At 42.3% G+C, this 18,076-nt stretch overlaps 1 protein-coding gene across 3 annotated transcripts in view; it reads right to left on the bottom strand.

Moving 5' to 3' along the window:
* Positions 1-5,525: 5,525 nt before the first annotated feature.
* FAM149A (family with sequence similarity 149 member A) overlaps positions 5,526-18,076 on the bottom strand; it is a 40,771-nt gene continuing 28,220 nt past the window's right edge. The window contains exons 8-14 of one of the 3 annotated variants that reach the window (XM_037055219.1): positions 17,500-17,654; positions 14,066-14,169; positions 13,435-13,644; positions 10,810-10,930; positions 9,254-9,379; positions 8,524-8,602; positions 5,526-6,326 (exon numbers count right to left, since the gene is read on the bottom strand). In XM_037055219.1, coding sequence (XP_036911114.1) covers positions 6,253-6,326; positions 8,524-8,602; positions 9,254-9,379; positions 10,810-10,930; positions 13,435-13,644; positions 14,066-14,169; positions 17,500-17,654 — 869 coding nt within the window. In that variant the 3' untranslated portion in view covers positions 5,526-6,252. The other 2 variants (XM_037055218.1, XM_037055217.1) reach the window with 2 other exon arrangements.

The following is an 18,076-nucleotide window of genomic DNA, read 5'->3' as shown; positions in this document are numbered from 1 at the left end:
CAAACAGGAGCAAGACTCCAAAGCAGGAAAGGGTATGATGCGTTCCAGAAACTTGGCGGGGGGCGGCGCGGGGGTGGGGGTGGGGGGCTCCTGCTTGGAGCACAAGGTGCCTCCTACTGTCTAGAGCCAGCTGAAATAGAACTTCACTACCAGGCTTAGAAATGTTATCTTTACTTTGAAGGCAATTTGGGGATGAGGAGGAGATTGCTGAGGATCTTTGAAAAAGGACAATAGAAGAAAAACCTTGTCCCTTCGTGGCGGGCACCATCCTTCCCATCTTGTTCGTTACCAGATAGGACCCTCCTCACACTGCCAGGGAAGCTCAGACTAAACCAGTCAGATGGCAACGCACCAGAGAAGCCCGTGGCAACACCCTCTTCTCCTAACAACAATGTTCCCAGTGTGGCACCTGCCCCTGGCCACCCTGGGAGGTAAGAACGCTCTGCGTGGGAAACGCGACATACATAGTCCACCTGCACTTGGGACCACTGTGTCAACCTCCTGGAGCTCAGCCAGCTGAGCAGAAAGTTGGCTCCTAACTCTCTCTCGAAGATGCATGCTACATTAAAAGGCGAACTCCTTCCCCGCTTGGAAGACCTTTGTGCCTCTCCCTTGCTTAGAATACATGCTTTGGAAAGTTCACGTCATGGCCAGAATGGCATACACCACAGAAGGGCTTCGGAACTGTTAGCACTTCCGTGTCCTTAAATGTCCCATCACTGGGGATGACTCTCCATATGAAAACGATATTTAATTTGGATTGCAAAAATAAATCCAGGCTGAATATCCAACTATCTTATTTACGTACTTATACATAGAAATTATCAGGATAACAGGAAGCGTTGTCAGGAGTTGTTGAATGGCCAAGGTCAAATGAAGTGCAGTTAAGATCACTTACAAGCACAGTTTTGTGGACCTTCTGTGTAGCTGACCCAGGTCATACACTACAGAACATAGAATCACACTGTGTGTGCTCTTACATCTGTCTTCTGAGACTCAGCATTATTCCCATGAGGTGATTCTATATTGCTATGTGTAGTATTTTCCCTTATTTTCATAGCTGTGTTTTATTTCTCTATTTGACTCTACCTCAACTTATTATCTATTTTATGACCAATGGTTGCTTCAGCTGTGTCATTCTCATATATATTTCATTTCATATATATACATATATATCTTATTAATTTTGTTTCTATGGAGAATCCTAATATAACCATTTTATTACATTGATTCCTATTATTTGATGTTTTTGAGGGTATTATAAACCATATTTTTACATTTTATATTTCAGTATCTAATTGTTGTTAGTATATAGAAATGCAAATGAATTTTTACGCTGACCTTGTATTCAGTGAGCTTGCCACCGTCACATATTGATTTTTAAATATGTAGATTATTTTGGATTTTCCACCTACACAATGTATTTTTTTGTGAAGAATAATTTTTTTCTTTCTTTCCAATATTTAAGACCCTCTATTTTTAAATCTTGCCTTATTGGGCTGCCCAGGATGCCCTGTAAAATGATGAATAACTTTGGTAGCTAGCAGAAACTTTTTGCATTGCTTCTGATCTCAGTGGGTTTAGTTGAACATTTTACCTTTAAGTGTGAAGTTGGCTGGAGGGTTTTTTTCTCTAGGTACCCATAATCAAATGATAATTATTTCCTTCTTTTCCTAGATTTTATTACAAATAAGCTTTTTCAAAGAGATTTTCCCCATCTGTTGAGAAAATCATATGGTGCTTTCTCTTGACCTCATTTGTTCATTGATTAATTATTTCTCACATGGTAGGCCAAACTTGCATTCCTGGCATGGATCTAATTTGGTGATGTATTACCCATTTCACACCTGATGGATTTGATTTGCTACTCTCTTGCTTAGTGTTCAGAGATGAGGTTGGCCTATAACTTTCCTTTTTTTGTGATATTTTTATCAGGCTTTGTATCAAGGTCATGCTAACTTTTCAAAATGACACTCTATTCTCCTAGAAAAATTTTTATTTTGGTGTTATTGATGCCATGTTTTCCTCAAATATTTGGAAGAATTACCCATGGAAGTCATTAGGGCTTGGAGTTCTCTTTGAGAAAAGGATTTTCATAATAAATTTAAGTCTGCAATAGACATAAACCTTTGCAGATTTTCTATTTCTTCTTTGGTAATGTCATATTTTTCAAGGAATTTAAACATTTCCTCTAAATTATCAAATCAAGTCAGAGTATACTGGTTAAATTTTACCATCCGTAAGATCCGTAGTGATGTGCCCATTTTTATTCCTTGAACACTCCCCGCCCTTGACTTCAAGGATTCCACATTCTCTTAATTTTTATTCTCCCTCACCAGCCATTTTTCCTGTTTGCTTTGCTGGTTTCTGGGCGCAGTCCACACCTCCAGACGTTAACAGGCCCAGGGCCCAGAATGCTTTTCCCTGCTGCCTTATACTCACTTGCTTGGTCCCCTCATCCATTTCAGTATTTAAATACCGTCTATACGTGGAAAAATCTGCACTTCCGGTCTATACCCCTTCTCTAAACTCCAGGTGCAAAGGTACTCAATTTGAGAGGTACCTTCAAATACCCCCACATCTCTACTGAGGCATCGCAGACGTAACATGTCCCCGCATGCTTCTCAATGTGCTCCTCTAGAATTTTCTCCAATTTCAGTGAATGACTGCCCCATCTCTCCAAGTGTTAAGCCAGAGCCTTGAGGTCAGTACTGGTTCTTTCTTCAATTACACATCACATCCAGTCCCACAACGAATCCTGCTGACTCGACTTTCAGAACTTAATCCAGTCTTGTGACAGCTCAGCAGCAACAGGACTGTCACCTGACCGTGGCAGGTTGCATCCTCTGTCCTCAAAACTTTTCAGTTGCTTCCTAGTTCAGCTAACTTTCCATTTCCCAGGCCAAAAAGGATCATAATAACTCAGCCCTTATCGTTTCACTGAGCATCTCCGGCTATTCTTCCCCTTGCCAATTCCATTCTATGTCCCAGTGCTCTCTTTGCTGTTCTCCAAATCTCCAGATATGCTCCGGTTTGGGGCCTATGTGTTTTTTTCCTGGGTTTGGAATTCCCTTTTTTATATCTGCATGGCTTCTTAGCTCATCTTCTTTGCATCTTTGCTCAAATATTACCTCTTACATGAAAGCCTCCCCTGACTACTGCATCTAAAGTTGCAGCCCTGTTTTAGGTTTTTTTACAGCTTTTGTTGCTATCCGACCTTATATTATGTTTTTACTGATTTGTTTATTGAAAACAATGACAATAAAAATATAGTGCCCAAATGATTTACGATACTAAAAAGTCGATTGTCTCTCCCGTGCTGTTCGGTCCCATGATTAGAACAGAATCTTAACACAAAGAAGGTGCTTGATGAATATTCAATGAAATAATAAATCCAAGATGATCAACACACAGGAATGTAATCTGAAACAAAGAGGAAATTGGAGAATGTGTAAAGGTGTTAAAACTCTCACAAAGATACATAGATATATATTTTGAATTCATGTGGGAAATTTTGCTCTGTGGTTAGAAATAAATTATTGAAAACCTGAGTATTAAAAACTGCAGAATAGAAAGATATTTACACAAATTATATAAAAATTGGGAACCTTAACAAGCTTTAGTAAATATGATAAATTTTTTAAAACTTTCAACACTTTATTAAAAATTAAAGAATCAAAAATCCTGAACAATGATCTGTAGTCATAAAACAATAACAGTAAAATTATGATACACAAATGATTTATATTACAAAATGTACCTCCTAATTGGTAATTATTTTAGCTCAGAATAACATCAATATGGATACTTCCTCTTCTGTTAAATTTATAAAACCTAGCAGTTTTATGGTATTTTACATCTTTATATTACTTTTAAATCCCTTCATCCCTTCTTTGCTTTTGGGTAAATTAACATGTTTTATTAATATAGTCACTCACCTTAGTTTAAAAACTGATCTCAGGAGTAATTTAGTTTGCCCTTTTCAATTTTCCACAGAGAAATTTTAAGATGACTGATTTAGCAATGATTAGCATGAGCACACTGCCCTAATTTTTTACCTAATCAGTTCGGAAAGCGCCACCCCTGATACAAAGATTACTTACTAACCTCTGACCCCCAGCTACCCTGTGAACAGAGCGCCATCTTTATCACAGGAGGAAAACACGAGCCACGAGCTGGTCATTTCACACTCAGTGGCAAGGCCGTGTCTTTTCCTTACGTCCAAAATGGTACTTTGCCTTCCAACGGAAAATGTTCAGAAGAGAATGCATCACTCTACTTGGTTCTGTTTTTTAAAGTATTTTTTATCAACATATGTAAATAATAGTACTTTCTGTTGGTGTTGCAAAACTCCAAAGCCAAGTAAAGCAAAGCTACCATAAAATCTACTCAGTGCTTCTCTGTATGAAAAAAATAATTCATTTTGGATACTCTACTGTTAGTATAGGATGCGTATCAATCCTTTTCTCTTCTAAGAAGTCTGGGTCGATTAGGGAAGGACTTGGATGGTTCTGAGAAATTGGCGTAAACTAGCCTTAACTGTTTTGAAAGAGCCAGGTAGATGGAAATGGCACATTTAGCAGTAATTACGGAGGGCACTTCACTAGAGCCCCTGAGGAACAGTGGCTGCAGACCGCATACTGTCTAGAAAGTCCTCCTGTTTGACAACTGCAAAATGGAGACTGATATTTTCTCTTGAGCGTCTTTCTAGCTAATATTTAGGGACAGTTAGAAAACTCTCTGTGCATGTTGCTAAGCATTAGGAATATTGCCTACAGGTATGGAGCTGTGGCCATCCAAAAGAGCTATAGACACAGTGACTATTCTCTAGCATTGCCTACTCCCTAACACTTGCCATCACTGTAGAAATTCAAGGACAGAATGCAAAGGAGAAAGTGTCAGTCAAAGGCAGGCCTCTATGGCCATTGTTGTTTTGTCACTCTGTGATAAAGGACAACACTAATTCCAGTCCCAACACACTTCTTCATTTCCAGGCACCTATAAAGGGGCAGTGATCCTCTCTCCTTACAACCAGAAATCCGTCTGAAAATAATTTATTGTACCTTTGTAGGAATATATATATATGTAAAGTTTCATTTTGGATTAATAAAAATTAAATTGATAAAATATAATTCTCTGATAGAAAAGAAGACATTATGGCAAGTTGAGATCTGAGACGATCAAAAGGAGCCTACGGGTTTAAATTGCTATAAAGGAAAACAACCGGGGAGAGAAGAGAAACGGCAGGAGGGCCGAGCCTCTGAAGGATCATCTCCTCTATTCCACTGCCTGTTATTGGCAGCCAGGGATACGGGCTCCGAAGGGGCAGGGCAAGAGGACACAGGGAGGAAGGCGCTGCTGCCTCGGACAGAGGGATGGCGGAGGTTCTGTCCACAGGGGGCGTCTGGGGAAAGATCAGACTGCGGTGAGAGGAAGAAGATGCTGCCGGTGAGAGGAAGAAGATGCTGCCGCGGGGCCTTCCCCCTGATGGGTGAAGTCTTCCATTGTAAACAATAAAGATGAAACCATATGCAACACATTTTAATTACATTTCTATTCGTAATCAAAATCAACCGATTGGCTTTAAAAACCAATAAACAGAGGATACTTCTAAACCGAACGGCGGAATTTGAACAGGAAAACCAGCTCAACAAAATCGGCTTGAGCGACTCGGCCACTGTCATCCTTCAGACAGGTTCGGGACTGAACTACAGACGACAACTACAGCGGCCCGAATCCCCATCACAGTGGCACACTGTACCGACGACGACTTGGCTATTTTCAAAAGAAGGAAATAATATCTGTTAGTGACTCAGATTTTGATGGAATTAGTTATGGAACAAGACATACCTAAGAATGGGTCAAGATGCAAAGTTATGAAATGGCATATTACTAGAAAATATACTCTCATATATTAAGCAGTGGGTGAATATGTACGTTGATTATGTGTATGTCTGTGTATAATTGATAAAAGGATGAATTATAAACATATATTGGATTCTTCTGAGCAAAGCCTAAAGATCACATATTGGAATGCTTCCGACAAAGGAGGTTTGTGAGTCTGACTTGCATTGTTTGGGATGCGAAGTGCTCAAAATTAAGTTGTTTGTCTGCATTTCTTTAAGGTAGTCTGATATCTCAGCCCATCAGGCCAACAGATGCATAACGTAACACTTGTTCTTCCCTTGCTCCGGTGGGGAGTGGGAGGCTCTGAATGCCCCCACAGGGCGCTGCAGTTCTGGCGGAGTAACATCAGGACGCCACCTGGAATCTCTTTCTTACAGTCCAAGTTGTCCTCTGAAAAGATTTAGATGGATACTGTGAGCCTGAAACACCAACCAAAAGAGTACTTCTCATTAAAATGTTAAAAATCCCAGCTCGCCAAAGGATTGTTTTGTATATCCCAGGCAGATGATATATTTTAAAAGAAAAAAATATTTTAACGTCACCTCTACAGAAACCAGAAATCAGTCACATGCCAAACACTGCCATTTGGGATCTGGGGTCCCGAGAAGAAGGGAAGGTGCTCTTCCTCCGCAAAAGCCACGTGTCCTCCAGAGCCACTGGGTTTCAGGAACCGCCTCCCCGAGGGCGGATGGATCCCTGTGGTCCAGGAGGCTGAGTGTGGGGCTCTGGCAGCCCAGCGGCTTCAGGAGGTGGAAGCAAAGTCGGCTGCCTTCCTGCTGCTGGGGACACCCCATCAGCTCCTTCTCTCGTTTTTCCAGCCACAAAAACAGTGTGTTGGTAAGTTAATAGCTCCAGATGCCTTTGGACTTGGAAGCAAAGGTAGGGAAGGGACTACATGTTTACTTGTCAGAGAAAAATGAAAATAAGTCCTTAGAAACAGAGGAACACCTCTTTTAATGTATCCTCACTCCCTTCTCTAGGAATAAAAAAGGCCTACGACCATCAGGAATAAGAGTGGTCACAAGCGTTAGAGAAGAGACTACACTGACTTAATACTGAGTGAAAAATTAAGAACGCAGAGTTCAAACAAATTCCATCTCCTAGCCTCTGCGCTTGTGCACACAGCAGACTAGCCAGCATCCCCCCACTTGGCGTGCTGCGGTTGCCGTCTCTGCTATGAAATGGGTCAGAAGTCCTCAAAGAGGTTTGTCCCTCTTTCAGTCCCATCCACACAATCACATTCACCTGCCTTCACTCCTTTCTCCCTCACATTCCACAGGATGTTGTTCCTCCTGATCCAGTGGCCCCTGCCTCTCCAGGAAGGCTCTGTGCCCCTTTGCCCACCTGCGTATCCAGGTGGGTGGCTCTGCTCACCACTCCAAAACCCTTCTCCATCGTCCCCACTAGGCTGAGCCTTCGTTCCTTCAGGCACAGAACATCTGTGGTGTTTGAATTTCTGCCTTTAGCCCAGAATTCGGCCCATAGCAAGCAGTTAGCACATTGTGATTTATTAATGAACAACCTTGGATGTCTACCTTCCCCTTGACCATAGACAATTAAGAGTAATACCTGGTAGTGCAGCATGGCCGCCCTTTAGATGAAGGACTGTTGTCACCGACCATGACAGCCAACAGTGTGCCAGGGGATGTATAAGGGGAAAAAACAAAACATACAGCAGCCTAAAGCTACGAAGCATTGGGGGAAAACCTCCAAGGGCTAAAGAACCTTTGCCATCACTCTGCTGTAGAAAGGCCAATGTACACAGCGACACACCTGTGTTCTTCCACTGCTGACGTCTTGCTAAATTTAGTTTACAACGATAATATATGAAGTATTTCCCTGAAAACAACAAATTATTTTTTTACATTTCAGATCATGATGCAAATGCTCATAACTGTTGAGCAAAGAATGTCTGTCTGGTATGTAGTGTGTTCCTCTCCATTCTTCCAATGATTAGAAAAGAGGAAACTGAGACCAGAGAGGTTGCGGCACCCGAAATATGGCTCAGCGAGTAGGTGGCAGAGCTGGACTGGAGACCAAGCACGGATTTCGGAGTGGCTCCCCTCACGGCGATGCCATGCTGCCTCCTTGGACAACCATGTGGGTCACAGTGTGAACATGAAGACAGCATTGGCTTAAATCCAGACTACATACTTTATTCTTCAATAAAGAATATGCTCTTTACAGAGAGCATACCTCTCTGTAAAACTCTACATTTAAATCATTAGAATATATGTGTTAATTTTATGAACGATTTTTATAATTAGATCTTCAGAGAGTGGAAGCTTTGGGTTTCATTTAGAAGAAAAGCATGAAACTATGGCTGAAAGAGACACGAATTTCTCATAAGATTCAAAAGGCAACATTTTCCTTTTTCATGAGGGTGAGGCCCTAAGTTAATTAAGGGCACTTAGGCATCTTCCCCTTGATGACCAACAACAGCTTGTCTTTGGGGTTTTGCTCTTTATAGAGATTTCTGAGGTCTGGCCGTGGACCGCAAACACTTGGTATTTCTCTGACAAGACTGTCTATCAAAGTAGACAATCTCCTATTTCTCTTTCCAAAACGTGCAGCCTCACCAATGCACCACTTCATCTATAGATTGCGAACACTGACCTGTCAGGAAACCCTGACCCGTCCAGGTGTGACCAGCAAACTCCACCAGTGTCAGTGAGCCTTTTCGAGGCGTGTCTGACTGTTAGAAGAACAATAAAACAAGAAATGAGTTTTATCGTGTCAGATACTTTTTCCTTGTATGATATTTAATCAAAAGGTTTTTTTTAACACTCAATATTGTTTTGTATTAGTTTCGGGTGTGCAACATAGTGTTTCGACAATCATATACTTTATGAAACATTGCCCCAGCAGTCCCAGTGCCTGCCTGGCTCTCCCCACAGACACAACAGCCTAACATTATTGACTCTACTCCCTATGCTGTACTTCACATCCCCACGACTATTCTGTCACCACCAATCCGTACTTCTCAATCCCTTCACCCTGTTCCCCCAGCCTCCCAGCCCCCTCCTCTGTGGCAACCATCAATCAGTCTGTTCTCTGTATCTACGAGTCTGTTTCTGTTTTCTTTGTTTTATTTAATTTTTCTTTAGAGTCTACATCTAAGTGAAATTATATAGTACTTGCTTTTCTCTGACCAACTTATTTCACTTGACATGGTACCCTCTAGGTCTATCCATGCTGTTGCAAATGGTAAGGTTTCCTTCTTTTTTATGACCGAGTAATATTCCATTGTACATATGTTCCACAACTTCTTTATCTACTCATCTAACGATGGGCACTTGGGTTGGATAGTTTTAGAAAACCAAAGTATGGTTAACAGAGAACGTACCCGAAAGGTATGGGTCGTGCTGGGCCTTGAAAGCTGTTCCGTGGCCAGGGGTCTTTCTTGACGAGGTGATCGGACCATATTATCAGGTACTGCGCTTAACACACAGTGTGTGTGCCTTCCTCTGTACTACATGAAAGATAATTTGTTCTCGTTTACATGAAATGCAGCCCTTCAAAAACAAAAGAAAATCTCTATCTGCTTCCTTCACTCATTTAGTCATTCATTCACTCACTTATTTTAAAACTTGTTTATTTATTTTATTTTTTAAAGATTTTATTTATTTATCTTTAGAGGAGAAGGGAAGGAGAGAAGTATCAATGTATGGTTGCCTCTCGTGAGTCCCCTGCTGGGAACTGGCCTGCAACCCAGGCATGTGCCCTGACTGGGAATCGAACCATGATTGTGTGGTTCGCAGGCCCACACTCAATCCACTGAGCTACACTAGCCAGGGCTGAAAAACTGTCTACATATGGCCAAATATTATGTCTACTGAGGATAAATATAAAAATATATTTTAATTATGTCATGGTATTATTTAGACTGATAAAATGGTAGAGTCCTAATAGGTAAATATGTATTAAAAACCTTAACCAAATCAAATTTTTAATATTAAATTATAATAAAAATGTAACTTCTTATGTGTGAAGCATCAGACTTTTTTTAAAGGTGATATTTGTCTTCTTGCATGGCTTCACTCTAAGCCTCAGTATTCTAAGCTTAAACATGAACGCTTGCCAGCCTGGCCTCCTGGGAATGGTGCCACTGCTGGGCCCCAGGACACACAAGAATTGCAAGAGAAAACATTGCCTCAGTGGTTGGTTCCATCTCCAAGCCTTTATGTTCCCACACCTGGGTCCTTCCATGTTTCATGAAGTAGACACAAGCTACCAGAGGAAAGTGTGTGGTCATTACAGAATCTGGTTATGTGGATTACCAGCAGCACGGCTTCCCCAGACCTTTTGAAATTGCACAGCTGAGTGGATCTTGGGTGGAGAAGGTAGTGACGCAACATTGCAATAAATACGGTCAAGTCAGCTGCAAAAATGACCACTGATGAAAATGGTAGGGGTATTAGACTGAGCTCGTAATTTATGCCAGTCATTATTCAACACTGAAACATTTACTTAATTCTTACAATAATTCTTGGAGGGAGAACTCACTATCGCCCTTTTGGAGATTACAAAATTGAGGCTCAAGGACATTCGCTGGTACCAAATCACACAGTTTGTGTAGCGAGATTCACACAGGCATCTGCCTGTCTCCTGACCGCCCCTTCATGCTACTTTCTTCACCATGCCAATCTGACCACCACACCCAAACTTTCTGATTTAGTTTAAGCCATATTTATATTTTGCAAAATGTTGACTTAATCCTCCCATCCCCTATAAATCTTCACAAACCATTGCATGTCTTTATCATCTGCCATGAAGCAGATGAGGGAGACATTTTTTGTTCAAGATTTCACTTCAAAGTGCCAAGACTGTATTTTGTTTGTTCGCTTGTTTTCCAATGGACTATCAAAACCATGCACTTAAATATAATGAAATCTGTCTTACGGAAGCAGGGCGAGATCCGGAAAGGGCCACATCCTGCTCGGCAGTCTCGCAGCCTATCGGGGGCAGCCTGGTCCGTGGGGCTGGAACCAGTGGGGAGGACATGCGCTCTATGCCAGTTTGCCTGCGAACACAACAACAGGTAACTGAGCACCCGGGTGCGGGGACTGAGGGCAGACCTTACCTCTAGTTCCCAATCCGAGCTCTTCCTCACTGGAGTCAGCTTCCAAAAGAAATGAGCTGAATTTCAGGGAGACTAGTGTGGGGAGGGGACTGATCACCCACTCTAGTCACCGTCTCCTTGACCTGCCATGACTTCCAACCTGTATTTACTGAGTGCTCAGCTCTGCCAGCCACTGTGTTGAACAGTGAACTAGTTCCAACCCTTAAGGAGTTCTCAGGCTACTGGAAACACATCAAGTAATCAGAGCACAGTGCAATGCAGTTTACAGTTTATATAATAAAGTGCTATGGTATATGGTTTTGAATATAAGCACTGTAGCAATTCAGGGAATAGAGTGATCTATGAAAGAAAAATTAATTACAAACGTGTAGGGCCTTGATTTGGAAAACCACAAAACTTTATGCATGGTCACAAAGGGAGAGGTAAAATACGCTCTTTAATGGAAAACTAAATATTGTGAAAATGTCAGTTATTTCCTACATTTTTCAATAAATTTAATTGTAGGAAGTCCAATGTGACACTTGTTTAAAAAGCTTGTCAAACAGATTGTATAGTTTAGTTGTCATGATGGCTGAGTATGTTTTAATAAAAAAAAATAATGATGACAGGGAACTTTCCCTTCCAGATGTTAACACTGAAAAATTAAATTGTTTCGTTCAAGCCCAAGACTACAGATGAATATCCTAAAAACAGATCTAATTTACTTAGTCATTAATAATGACGTTGTGAAAATTCAAATAGAACCATTTTTCACGCATCAAGTTTTAAAATACACATTGCAGTTGGAGGAAAAGAAGATGGTCTTTTGTATTGTCAATGGAACCATAGATTAGTAGAACCATTCTGGGAAGAACTTTGAAAAAATGTTCAAGAGCCTTAAAAATATCTGTAGCTGTTGATCTGATAGTTTTAGTTCCAGTACTATATTACCAGAAAGCAATTTAACTACATCCTTACTGAGATTTACATAAAATGATATTTACTACACATTATAATAATGAAAATATAATGTCTCAATATATAATTATCTCAATAATTACATTGTTGTAAAAGTCTCAATAATAAATTAGCACATACCTACATGACTATATTTTAGTCATTAAAATCATGCTTTCAAAAATATCTAATAATATGGAAAATATTAAGAATGTTAATTTAAAAAAACATGAAAACTGCTACATTCTACAATAGTAAAATAATGTTAATATTTAAAAAAGATTGGAAAGAAAAGAAAACATACAGTTATAGGAAGCATGGTAGTAAATTTATCAACAGTTGTCATTTTTATACTTGTGTGTGTTGAGCATATAGTAGATCTTTGATTTCTACTCATATTTTTGGCATTCTCCAAATATTCCACAGTGAGCTCATGGTACTTTGATATTTAGGAAACAAATGTTATTTCAATAAAAGTGAGAGACACAGCATGAGCAAAATCACAGAAGTCGGAATGTGTAGGACTGGGGGGTCTGTGGGTCTGAGAGAAGACGAAGCTGACAAGGTCAAGGCGGGGGATGAGGAGTGATGGGAAGTAGGTATGCATAGTCAAGACCACACTATAGTCCCCAAGGGACAAACACTGGTTTTTGGTGGGACAAAAAAAAATCTTCCTCTTGTAATGCATATATGACAGATATAAAAATGTGTATCAACTGTACAGCATATTTGTGGACTATTGAATTCCACACCCTGGGGAGGAGTTAGGAGAGTGCATCAGCACCCCGAGAATGGCAACAAGGAAAAACACGTTGGACAACACGTGTCTACAGAGAGGGAGAGACCAGCAGCAAAGGCGAATGCACAGCCAGAGGCCGCCGAGCTTGTTTCCATGGGGAACAGACAGGGTTTGGGTGGTGGAGCCCAGGTGGCTGGGAGGAAGAGGAAAGAACCAGCAAAGCGACTGAGGTGGCCGTGAGCGAGGAATGCGTCCCAGGAAGCCCCAGGGACAACGCAGGAGGGAGTGGGACCTTCGGAGAAGTCACAGGGCAGGCCTGGATGAAGCTGCACATTTCCTGTCCAGACGGTGGGACAAACACTGGCCTACCCAAAAGATGAACGTGGGGCTTTGTAACACATTTTGAAAAAGTCCCATCACCGGTGAGGCGCTGGCAGTTGCTCCCACCTCCAGCCCCTGCGGGGGGACCTTTGATGACCCCCTCCCTTGCTGCAGCCGGCCTGTGGCAGGTGGTCCAGGCAGTGTCTCCAAAGCGAGACACCAGTGTGGGGGTGCCGACAAGTTACCTACACAGCTAAGTGTACTGCTGAAACAAATTCTTGTTACACTCACATAGTCAAATGTTGAATATGCAAATACATGAACTACTTAAAAAAGCATCCAGGTACATTCAACAAAGGATGCTTTGCCTTGTCTGGAATAATCCACCAGCCCTGAGTGATAAGGGTCTCTAGCCTCTGTGACCTTTGGTGTACCGTGAGAGACTTACAGTTTTGTTCCCTTCAACAGCTCGTCACTGTCCACAGTGGGGGTTCTCAGCCTCTGTGAGTCTGAAGGAAGGGAAGGCAGCCTCCTATGGACCAGTGTTTTCTTGGCAGGAGTCTGCAGTCCACGAGTGTCTGAGATTCGTCCCAGATGACGGCGTGCCGAGGGAAGTGCACCGGCCCCAACACCCACTGATTTGTCCTCCTGGTCGTTCCTGGGGGAGGGAAATCAAGTTAACGACCCAGAGGTCAGCTCTACAAGGACAGGGGACATTTGCCGGCCACCAGACATGGTCTAGTGCCTGACAGGCTGCAGTGCCTGGCTCGCAGAAGATACTCCTAACTACCTGTTGGGAGTATCAACGGGGTATCATTTTCAACTTCAATGACGAATCATCAACAGGAAAAAAGATCTAAGTTTCTTATTGTTTATGGCCAAAAGAGTATCACCCGTAAGATTAAGAATTCACAGCCACATTCTGTTTTTCTCCTTATCTACCCCAAACTACTAGTCATCCCTTTGTGGTCGATCCTGCCCTGAGTGTGAGTCTCACGCTCACGCCCTCTGTAGTCCCGGTGCTCAAGGGTGTCCAGCACAGGGAGACAGACGGCTGGGAGGTTATTTCTTAAACTCACTGTGTCCTATCGGCCAAGTACGTAGGTCTCTGTTGAAGTGGTTTTGACTGGATTGTCATCACGCCACTCAGATCATTATAAAAATTGCTGGAGGAGCCATGGATCTGAGAAAAGGGAAAAGAATAAACATCAGAAATCACCCAGTGGCACAGCAATCACAAATGCCATCAGGAAAATTTACTAAAGGGACTGGATGTTATAAAGAAGTGGACACAAAATCAGCAAGGGACAGCTTAATGCCCCGAGACTTGTAACAGTGGGGACGCATGGCCACACCCCAGCCCAGAGCCACAAGGGCGGCTGCCTGGAGAAATGCGGCCAACACACTGTGCCCCGGCAGCCGGCAGAAAAGCAAAGCCAGGCTTCATTCTGGTCTCATCTCTCAGCTCCCAACTACTGCTGGGCCAGGGAGCCAGCTCACGCAGCCTTCCTGGCACACCAGGGTGGAGAAGGGACAGGGAGGAGCTGGAGAAGCCGAGCAAAGGTGCCTGAGCCCTCCCTGGCTGGTTTGCTTTGAGATCTTCTCGTACCCTGTCCTTCACAGCTGCCCAGAAGCGGCATGATACCACCAGACCCCAAAGCCCTAGACTGGAATGCCAGTGCTGACCGCTTCCTGGTAGGTGATCTTGGGAGGATAACTTTGGAGTTCCAATTTCCTTATGTTTCAGTTGGGAATAGTGACACCTGTTTCACAGAATGAGTGCGGGAATCAAGTCAGACAACAAGGGTGAGACCATGGAGTAAGGGCTCCATAATGGATTCTGGATTCAAGCCCTTAACACGTCCAACTAGGATTCAAAACAATATTTAGATCTAGGCAAACAGGATACTTGAAACTAGAATTCTCTTCTAGTTCAAGTTCAAGAGCAGACGTAGCAACCACAGTCACATTGTCCTTATGTTGAATGTATTCAAAAAGAAGTGTCGGAAGACTAAATAAAGACCTCTTGTGCCCTGGCTGGTGTAGCTCAGTGGATTGAGCATGGGCCTGCGAATGACACGATCGCGGTTCGATTCCCAGTCAGGGCACATGCCTGGGTTGCAGGCCAGTTCCCAGCAGGGAACTCACTAGAGGCAACCATACATTGATATTTCTCTCCTTCTCTCCTTCCCTTCCCCTCTAAAGATAAATAAATAAAATCTTAAAAAAAAAAGACCTCTTGTAATTACCACTAGAATGCTTTGACTACTTCAAAATAAGTTCTATTAGTATTTACTTACACTTTCACCTGTGTTGTCCATTCATTTTATTTTAGCAATTATCCAAAAGAAAGCCTCAAAAATACATATAGAAAACATTTTAAAAACCATAAACAGTTATTAAAAACACACAAAATATCTGTGGAAAATGGCTTTGATTTAAAAGTGCCCTTGTTTCTCGAGTTTATTGTTTTGCCCGATACTTAAAGGTTCTTTCCTAGGTTGCTCTCCACTGCTCATTTTTGTGAAGTTCATACCGCACATTTTATTATGTTAAGTGGCAAATACTGTTGAACTGTTGGAGCAGGTTAAAGAGACCAAAAATTACAACAAGTGGGTAGCAATTCCAAAGCTCCTGTTGAGCAGCAAAGGCAGAGAAGACATGGCAAAGCCTTCCCACTGGGGAGCAAAGCCCTCTCACCGGACACTTCTCTTCCCAACCACTGCCCGCGGGACTGCGTGCCCTGCCCAGGCCCGTGTCCCTTCGATCTTACAAACACTTTCTGTTGATTTGCTCCCGGGTGAGGTGCCTTATTGTGGCCTCTGACTTGGGGGCCCTCCCTTTTCTTTCCAGCGTACCAAATCTTGCCTGTCGTTTAGGATTTAGCGAAGTCTTACTCTGCTTTGCGAAAGGTGTGCTGTTTTTCCTCTGAACCCTACATCATTTATGAGCAATAATGATTATCTAATTATTATATAGTGCCATATAATAATGTGGTATAATATGTAATTTAGCATGTAATTACAATAGTAAAACTAACAGTTATTGAGTGGCTACTCTAATGCCACACAATGTTTTATCTCTTTTACTTCTTACAGCTTCCTACCTCATAGATCCCATCGATCAGGGGTGTCAAACTCATTTTCACGGGGGGCCACATCAGCGTCACAGTTGCCTTCAGAGGGCCAAATGTAACTTTAGGACTGTATAAATGCAACTACTCCTTAACAGTTAATTAACAGCTCAGTGCTGCTGCCGGGTAGAAACAAGGTGCCCGGCCAGATAAAATAAGGCGGAGGGCCATATTCGGCCCACGGGCTTTGTGCTTGTCCCCTGTGCCTTAGATAATGAAGCTGAGGTTTTGAGAGAAAGGGACTTACTCATGATCACAAAGTTAATGAATGAGTCGTGATGTCAGGCTCCAAACTTGCAGTCTACACCCAAAGCTCAATCTCTCCTTCATTCCGCTATCCACTATTGCCTCGTCTTGTGTGCGGGCACGTGAGTGTGGAACTGTTTGACACGGCTGGACCCCTCCAGCTAACTTAGATGGTCCCTGAGACCAGGAATCCGCTCTCACCCCTTCTCTCTGCTCCCCTACACAAGACGGGCTGACAAAAGTCCCAAAGCCTCAGCACGACTGAAGGTCTCCCAGGAACAAGCTGTACTTTCTACTGGGTGTTTGAGTAAGAACACACTTCAAGAAAAATGTACTGATGTTAGTTGCCAGGTTCTGTGTTAGTAGCTCTCACTTATTGACGTGATTTTATCCTCACCACAGTCCCTTGGACAACATACTATTTTCTTCATTTTATAGATAAGGAAACTAAAGTTTGGAAAAGCTAAACAACACATCCAAAAGCTCTGGTCTTGCCACTGCGCCCCAGGTGGTCCCAGTATCCCACCCTCTTAACTCGAAACCCAATCACTGCTCCCTAAACTCGCTCTGTCTCTCATTTCTCCACGCCTTTGCCTGAAACAACCCCTGCAGACTTCCTATTCCTTTGTTCTCCAGCGACATTTTTTGCATATTGCTCACAGAACAAATGTACTAAATCTGACTTGTTTAATACTTTTTGTTTTACTAAGCTGGGGACTATGATTTCTTTATCTACAAATCTCTTCAAAATACCTACTATACTTCACGTAATGCACATCCAGTAAACGTTGAATGAACCCAGCATAGACTCACTGACCGATTCTTTTGTCACTTTGGTGGGAGGAGAGGAGAACATATGTAACCTAGAAATAGTGAGGGAAACATTTTTTTGTCTCCAAACATCTGTCCGCTCAAAGCCGATGAGAAGTTTCAAATCTGAGTGCCCCCACTCTATTAAAGAATATGGTGGTTCTATTAACATGCACAAAATAAGTACTTTTAAATGTTGGTCTTGATGACAAATGGGCCCCAACAGCTTGATAATAAAATGTAACAAAATAGCAGTCTTGACCATTGAAGCCAAAGATACAAAAGCCAAAGGCAAGCGAGAGAGACGAATGGAAAAGCGTTTACCGCAGGTGGGTTGTGATGAGGAGCCAGGGAGATGCTCCGAGTCTCGGAGCTTCTGGACGGAGGAGCGCTCGCTACATCGGTGACCATGCGGGAGACAAGCGCCTGTGGAGATTTAGTCTCAGCTGCTTCCAATTTTTCTTTCTGGTTTTTTCTCCCTGGGCCAACAGAAAATGCAGTATTGTTCAGAAACACGTTACATCTAATCTGTGTGCTTAAAATTCACTGTTCAGAGAAAACGTTTATTCCTGAGTCTGCCGTGAGTCTGCCACGGCCACGGAACCTTGCTACAGAGAGCAGAGATGCCACCGAGCAGCTGCTGGTGTGACACTTCTTCACGCACACAGGAAATGCCTGTCACCTCAGTGTTAGGGAGAAAAATAGAGATTATATCCTAAAGCAAGAAAGATTCTTGGTATTTTATGATATCCTAACCAATCCCTTCGGTTGGAAAAGAATAGTATTTAAAATATACCCTATATATACCCATGAATATATATACCCTGTTATACAAAGTGATTACATAATACCAGTCCACCAGTTAACATTTCTATGATTTGCTTCTGCTCAATTGCAAGTA

This window comes from Sturnira hondurensis, unplaced genomic scaffold (genome assembly GCF_014824575.4).
Source record: "Sturnira hondurensis isolate 20B ecotype Veracruz unplaced genomic scaffold, ASM1482457v3 Scaffold0008640, whole genome shotgun sequence".
Classification (NCBI taxonomy): domain Eukaryota; kingdom Metazoa; phylum Chordata; class Mammalia; order Chiroptera; family Phyllostomidae; genus Sturnira; species Sturnira hondurensis.
Note: the sequence above shows the minus strand (reverse complement) of the source record. Positions and strands in the feature narration are given on the sequence as shown.